The 7,909-nt window shown below is 32.8% G+C and overlaps 1 protein-coding gene across 1 annotated transcript; it reads right to left on the reverse strand.

Moving 5' to 3' along the window:
* Nucleotides 1-1,558: 1,558 nt before the first annotated feature.
* On the reverse strand, nt 1,559-7,592 carry LOC128987186 (ganglioside GM2 activator-like). Its single transcript, XM_054407928.1, has 4 exons — nt 7,502-7,592; nt 6,902-7,042; nt 4,097-4,267; nt 1,559-1,779 (listed from the first exon to the last, which is right to left on the reverse strand). Exons 1-4 carry the CDS (start codon nt 7,586-7,588, stop codon nt 1,630-1,632), a joined length of 549 nt encoding a protein of 182 aa, XP_054263903.1. The 5' UTR covers nt 7,589-7,592; the 3' UTR covers nt 1,559-1,629.
* Between the last annotated feature and the right edge of the window lie 317 nt (nt 7,593-7,909).

Raw genomic sequence — 7,909 nt, forward strand, 5'->3', positions numbered from 1 at the left:
ATAACATTTAAGTTCTTGAACCTGGGATGACACATATTTATTTTTTATATTTTAAGAATAGGTACAGCAACTAAGAGATAAGGCCAAGGACGTAAATGGATCTACAATAAACCTTACGCCTTCCCCTTCACCCCTGGCCGTCCCCAAGTTAAACTGATGCAGCAGTTGTGGTTAGGCGTTTGACCAGAGTCCGGGATGAAAATAAGTTTACAACCGCGATTAAACGGGATGTTTTTTTTGCTCCTGTGAAACTTTGGATTTGATTTTCAATTTCAATTTTCAATTTCTTTATTCATTGAGAAGTATACATAATACAGCATTTGAATAGTGTCAAAGATTACAATTATTCAAATGTAAATTACAGATACAGATGGTGTGCGACCCAAAATATATCACTAAAAGATAAATTTCGTTAATCCAAATATTTGTGTACACATTTTGTATTCTCTAAACACTTTCTAAAAACCTATTCTTTTAAAAATTTATTTGTGATGTACCAACAATTAATAGTAGATTGCATATAAATCTATATAATTAATACGCTACATGAAACTTTGTCGGTTGAACTCCTCCACCATTAGCCGATTTTATCCATTGACATCTCATTGGAAAAAGCGTGTCGCGTAGATTTGCAAACTGGCCTTACATTTTTGAAAAAGTCCCTTGGGTTCTGCCCCAGTGGCTTTTAAAGTTCCCATGTTATCCTTATGAAGAACTTAATTGTTTACATTTTGTTCAGCTGTATAATTTAATTGCCGTTATTTATTTTTCAATTCAACAAAACGCATTGGGTACATTTACTGATTTTGTTGAAATTAAATATCTACTACTTTAATTTACAATGTAAAATATTGAGGAAGCCTGGGCAATTTGATATATTTTACCTCCCATATAATGAAGAACACCTACAATATGAAGATGTCCACAAACAATGAACAAGGATGTTAGCCGATGTGTTACTATTTTTTAGTAAACACGGACTTAACTTTATGATGATTGGCAAAGGAAAACACTCTAAGGCTGAATTAAACTGGTACCGCAAGGATATTAAATATATGTTTTCATAAAAGACAAGTGATTTAAAAATAATATGACTACATCCAAGAAACCTTAGTAAAACTTTCATTGAAGGATTTGCAGTATTCACATTTAAAGGGAAACAAAAAACCAACTGAACAACATTAGGCTTTTCAATTCTGGATGGCTATAAGTGGAAAACATTTGTAGAATACACTAAAAAACCAGATCAGCTTTTGAAAAATGATAAAATATTTACAAGAAATGTTGATTATATGGAACTGTTAGGCACGTAATCTATGAGTTGAGTATTTTAAACTCATCGGAAATTATGCCTTTTATTAGTTTTTAAATAGTTATTTGTTTTTAAATAACTACTTTACTTCTTTGCAATTGCTTGATTTCAAGCAACATGTACACTAGTAACAGCTTTTAGTAATAACTATTTAATTTTGTAGAGTTTTAGAAATTTTTCCAACCTATTAGTTTCTGTTCTCTGGTTACTCTCACAATTTCTAAGGTAAGGAACAAGTGCACTTACTTTTGGCATAATACTTGTGAATCATTTTTAATCTACAGAACATATTATTTGATTGGCAATCGATTTACAACTCAACTACTTAGTTTGAATTTTATATTATAGCAGACAATCGTCTCGTCATTCTTCATCATTTTCAGTAAAGCTCGATAGTTTCCTTTGAGTGCAGGCTCCAGTCTCGACATGACACTGTGCTCCAAATCCATGTTTATTTCATAGTCTCCCTAAAATGAATAATTTGTCTACTAAACAAAAGTTTTATTTCATTTTGTCCATAAACTCCAGAGTAATCAACACAAATACTTGAAAAAAACCGGTATGGATCATAAAAGTAAACAAATGTCATGTTTCGCCTGAAAAATCACATTATTTAACATTGCTTAAGTGGAACTGCCAAAACATATGTTAACGCTATTAGTATAGAATTCGGGCCAACAACGTTATTTGTTTATGTTATGATCCATACAGGGTTTTATTCTATTATTAGTTTTACTTTACCAAGTCGCTTTTTTAGAGTATGTACATACTGATGTTTATTTCTATGAATGATAAAACTGTCAGTTTTTGCACTGACAACTTCAACTATTAACACATTTTTTTATTAAATGTAAAATAGCCTGTACATTAAACGTAACTCTTTGTTCCATAAAAGCATAAACACTATCTGATATCATAAAACTTGATATTATAATCCAATCTAACTAAGTAATATAAATGTACAGGGTGACACAAAGGAACCGGACGTTTTTTAAACAGCTGTTCCATTGTTGCCTCACGTAGTAGGAAGATTGAGGTTATGTTATTACCTTCAGTGAGGCTTGCCATTTTTGTTGAAATGGCTCAGTGGACCCTAGACCATCGTGTTTTCGCATACGATACTTTGGTCCAAAATGGTGAATCCTTCGTTAAATCCAGCGGGAATTCAGTCGAAATTTTAAAATTGAACGCCATGGAACGGTTTCAAGCCAAAATACGTTATTAAGATGGGTTTCAGGGTTCCGAACGACTGGGAATATAACAAGAAAGAAACCACCAGGCCTTGTTAGAACTTCGAGAACACCCGAAAACATCGCCAGAGTGAGAGCAGTATTGAATTTATCGCTTTGGTGACATACCGTGGCCGCCAAGGTCACCTGACTTGTCCACTAGTGATTACTTTCTTTGGGGGTTTCTTAAGGAGCCTGTTTATGTTCACAAACCACGCACTCTAGAGGATTTGAAGTTGGCAATCACAGAAGGTATCAATTGCATTGAACAAGACCTCCTGACCCGAGTTTCAGATGATTTTCAGACAAGAATGAACATTTGTAGAGAAGTACATGGCCACCATAAGCATGACGTCATTTTCAAAAAATGACTGTTTTGTAACAAATGGCAAATGTTTACCTCACTATATACAGTATTAAAACCACTTTATTCCTTTTAACTACCACTGAGTACTACTTATTTAAAAAACGTCCGGTTCCTTTGTGTCACCCTGTATTTTAAAAACAATCTGCTATCATAAACCCCTTGGGTATGGTATAAAACTTGGTACAGTATTGTAAAACTCTGCATCATAAAATCTAAGTTTTGATTGTGAATTTTTACAAATTTATAGAAAAAATCAGGCCGCATTTGATGGTTCTCTTGTGACACGCTATGGTTCAAAGAGACATTTGTGCCCTCCCTCCGCTCCTTCTTTATCGGGTATTTATTGGCATTTACCTCTATCATGAAAATCTCTCTTTAACCAAACATAATGTCTTGAAAATTGTGTAGAATATTTTCTTATGACAATCCCTTGAATTGCATTATTAAAAAATAGTTTAGGTGCTGAATTGGTCTCTTCACCAAACTGTACGTGGACATACTTTTCTGCTAAAGACCTTCACTTTAAAAAATCAAAAACTACACCGGTGTACAAAAGCATAAACGACACAACACAAATGTTTTGCCATCAAAATTAGTTGTTAAATAATTTAAGAGATAATCAACAGTCAGTAATTACTCCAATTTCAATATTTAATAAGTAAAACTAAGTAATTAATAATGCTATCATGAAAATAATAATTTTGGCTGGGTAGTTATAGTTGTATAGTTCGGCCGCTTAGAAAGCGACCTCCTCCAGCATTGGTTTAGCATTAGCGCGCAGGTCGTTTTCTAAGCGGCCGAACTATAGTAATAGTTTTGGTAGTTAGTTTAATAGAGTGGTTATAGTGCTCGCTTAACAATGAAAAGGTCGAAGGTTTGATCCTGAGAAAAGTAAGTAGCTTTTTGATGGTTTGAAACTGGACCCAGCCATTCCTACTCATGGGGCTTTAAGTTTATGATCCTGGCTGATGAAACAGTTTATCTTAGTCAGTAACAATAACAAAGCTACAAAGATCATCTCACTATTCTACACTCATCTTCACTCATATTTCTATTAAAATACTCACCTATGTGGAGTCCTCTACTTAATGATTGATAATTGTGTTTTGCCAATTAATTGATTAAATGTAGATACCGGTATTTGAGTATATTCTAGTCAGCAAAATTTCTTAAATTTATTTTAATCACCTGGCTTATCGGGCACTTGCAAGGAATTACTTTTTCGCCCGGCTTATCTTTGCAGTTTTCGTATTTATCAGCGAGATCACAAATATCAGTATATTGGCAACTTCCAAAGTTGCCGACACATGGTATCTTGACCCATCGGTAAAATATTCTCCTTTCCATTTTGATTTGTGCCTAAAAATTAACATCAAACATCATTCCTCTAATACTAATTTTTTAAATCAAAATTGAAACAAACATCCAAAAATATTCACAAGATTTTATTCATAGTCAATATTACACCAAAATATCAAATCAAGTAAGGTTTGAGTTCCAATCATGAACGCTTTATCAACGGGCGGAGCTCAAACAATTGAAATTGTATTAACAGTCTCTTTACTTGAATTATTGTTTCTAAGACTGGTGGGACTGTGGCTGAAAATCAAAATCTGAACTAAAAACCTTTACCTTTTTCCTACAGTTAACTAACAATGTACCGTAGAATGGGGTGAATAGAAACACTTTTTGACTTTTAAGCTTCGGTAAAACCGATATTTTTAATTTTTAAATTTTCAACACTAGCTCATATTTTCGGTCTTGAACTCCTCTACTCAAACCAGTTATCAATTTTTTTTTCTTTTTAATCATTAAGCAGAAAAAAATAAAATATGGCTGTTTCTATTCACCCTGCACTTTGGGGTGAATAGAAACACTGTGTTAAATTGATGATTGTTGCTTTTCCTCACTTACCAGGGGCAATAGAAACATGAAATTTATGCTTGTTAGCTTAGGTTGTTGTAAATAAAAATATTTAAAGTTAATTAACACATTTATTTATAAGTACGAAGTATAAAAACGTCGTTTTCATAAACCCTTATCCAAACAAATCGGAGAATATAAATGACAATGGGTGAAATCAGAGTAACAAAAACTTACATAGAAACCAACTAAATGAAGAGTAAAATCAGACAAATCATCCTCAAAATACAACACTCCCTTAAATCTACAAGTTGTACACGGCTTGGGAGTTAGAAGCCGATCGTACTACGTCATCGACTTTGAAGAGGGCCTCTTAATCTGTCTCTCAGAACTTGTTGGTTTGCGCAATTTTCTTAATGAATCTTCCTATTTATCCTTCCTCGTCAAATTTAATAACTTTTGCAACATATAAACGATAGCAAGTTTTGTTTTTCCCCATTACTTTGACAATTACATGATCATGAAGGGACAACTTTGAAGACTCACTGATGTCTTGAGCTAGGTATGCTGGTTCTTCTTCATCAAATTGTTCGTCTTTGTCACTTTCTTCCAGTGTGACTGATGTAGAATCATCTTAATCTCTGGTATTTTTTTTTCTTTTTTGGGGGGTTTTCAGGTCAACCTTTATTTGCACCACTGGTTCAAAAAAAAGTGTTTCTATTCACCCTGGTTTTGCAAAATCATGACATAACCTAAATTAAAAATAAAGTAAAAAAATATAGTTTACTCTAAGGCTAATCTATTAACACACTTGGTTTTAAGATACCTAAGACAATATAAAAAATGGTTATTAACATAAATACATGTAATAGGTTCATACTTAGAGAGAAAGTTTTGAAAAGAATGTTTTTCGCAAAAATTTTCAAATGATGTTTCGCATCATCCAACATCCGAAGCAGTGATACCAATATGCTAAACTAATTTTTCCCAGGTAGATAGGATATGGTTATAATGGGGGAAAATAAATCCCTTATATAAAGTCAATGTATAACAAAGTTATAAAAATGTGAATCATTCATTGAAGTTTTGTTTCTATTCACCCTGTTGTTTCTATTCACCCCATTTTACGGTACATGTTCTCTCACTGATTTGAGAAAGCAAAAGTGGTCAATTCGCTCATCAGTGCGACAATGTTAACATTGTCTCACTCTAATTACTTTGTCTCACTCCAGATTTGTAACGTGAAGGCACGTTTCTTTACCAATTTATTTGTTTTATGGTAACCGTAGGAAAAATATAATGTGCAACTTGAGTGCAAAGTGCAATCGCCTCACACTCGAGAAACCATTTAAGTAAGGATTTCTCTCGAGTGAGGCAATTGCTCACTTTGCTCACTAGTTGCACAAATAAATATTATTTCTTGCACCTGGCCTAGTTTTAGTAGTGGATGTAACACAGAATGGTTTTTAGGATTTTTGTGAGGATATAGCAGGCTTACCTGGTTCTGAAAGAGTCCAAACCGGCACAAGAGACACAAAACTTTACACTAAATTAAATACACAGAACATTAGAATATTTCACTGTCACCGATAGTATTTTCAACTGTAAGAGAAAGTTTTCTTCAGGTGGACCCGAAGAAAACTCTCTCTTTCTTAAAATAAGAAAAAGCATCTTTATTACCCATCAAACATTTTACAGTGCAACAGGGTTTGTCATGTTGTTACAAATAAATAGCTACATAATATTACAGAGTAATTAAATATATCACATAAAAGAATATTAGTTGAAAATTCTGTCAGGGACAGTGAAATATTCTAATGTTCTGTGTATAGTGTAAAGTGTTGTGTCTCTTGTGCCAGTTCGGACTCAGTTAAGCCTGATATAAAAAATTCAAAAAGTTTGGCCTAGTTGTGTTAGTTTGAAACCATCCCGGATTCATATTTTGTGAAATTTTTTGCTGGAGACTGTTTTTATTGTTGGAGGACCGTTATGTTATTAGGTATTTCAATTGACAGTTTTGTGTTGAATGTGTCAATTAAAGTGTTGAATGTGTATATTAAAAAGAACAATTATCCAGTTCAAAATATTTACCTAAGGAGTTAAATTATTAAAAACCGTGGTTTTATTTACCATGATTGGAGCGTCTAGTGTAGAACCGACAGAAAGTTTCGCACTGACCGTCCAAGCAGATCCATTACTAGACAACGCAATGTTTTCTATACCTATTTTGTTGATGATGTTGTTGCACGGCTCTAAGGCAAAGTTCTTCAACTGTAAAACATGTAATGTGTTAAAAATCATAAACTTAACATGAAATGTAAAATACACATAGAATAATATTTATATTTTTAAATTATCTCTGTTTGTTTAGCTGTTGTCTAACAGTGAGAATGACACTATATAATGTTGGACATCTAAACGTCATTGCATTCCTGGTCTAATACTTTATTTGTAGTTTTACTTTATTTAATATTTCGTAACAATAAAAGACTTGTAATAAAACAAAAAAAAAACGTAATTCTAAAAACAGAATTATGTTTCTGTCACACACAATCACAAAAAAGACGACAATAGATGAATATCAGGCTATAACAAATTCTCCACTGCTAAAAATTACAAATAAAATAAATCTACCTATATAAAAAAGCTATCTAGTTGAAAAAACCTTAAACTTTGGCAAATACTTAATTTTTGATAAATTGCCTGATGCTAACTAGGCCTACAACTCACATGAATTGCTAAAATATTCTGAAACTGCAAACTGAACAGGATGATACCAACGGTAGAACTGTACATGGGACATTTTACATCATACATGATCAGAAACCCACTGTTACATTTCTACACTATATATATAAATGTAGCTTATTGCAATTGAACTATTGAAATCAAACAATGAAGTCCTACAACAATACAATGTGGCAACACACTTTGTTTTCAATAGCAGTAAACTTACAGTGATTCAATTTCAAATGCATTTACCATCCAAGTCAGTGGAATAACAATCAAAAGTGGAATGTGGTTTTGTCGCTTGTATCCTTGAAACCTTGTGAAACTAAAGCCGCTTATTTCAAAATTTTTGAAAAAGTCTTAAAAATATTGTTAAGTGCTGTCTTTGATAGGCCTACATTAAAACCA

This window comes from Macrosteles quadrilineatus, unplaced genomic scaffold (assembly GCF_028750875.1).
Source record: "Macrosteles quadrilineatus isolate MER2022 unplaced genomic scaffold, UCM_ALF_1.0 Scaffold_2__2_contigs__length_208266976, whole genome shotgun sequence".
NCBI lineage: Eukaryota > Metazoa > Arthropoda > Insecta > Hemiptera > Cicadellidae > Macrosteles > Macrosteles quadrilineatus.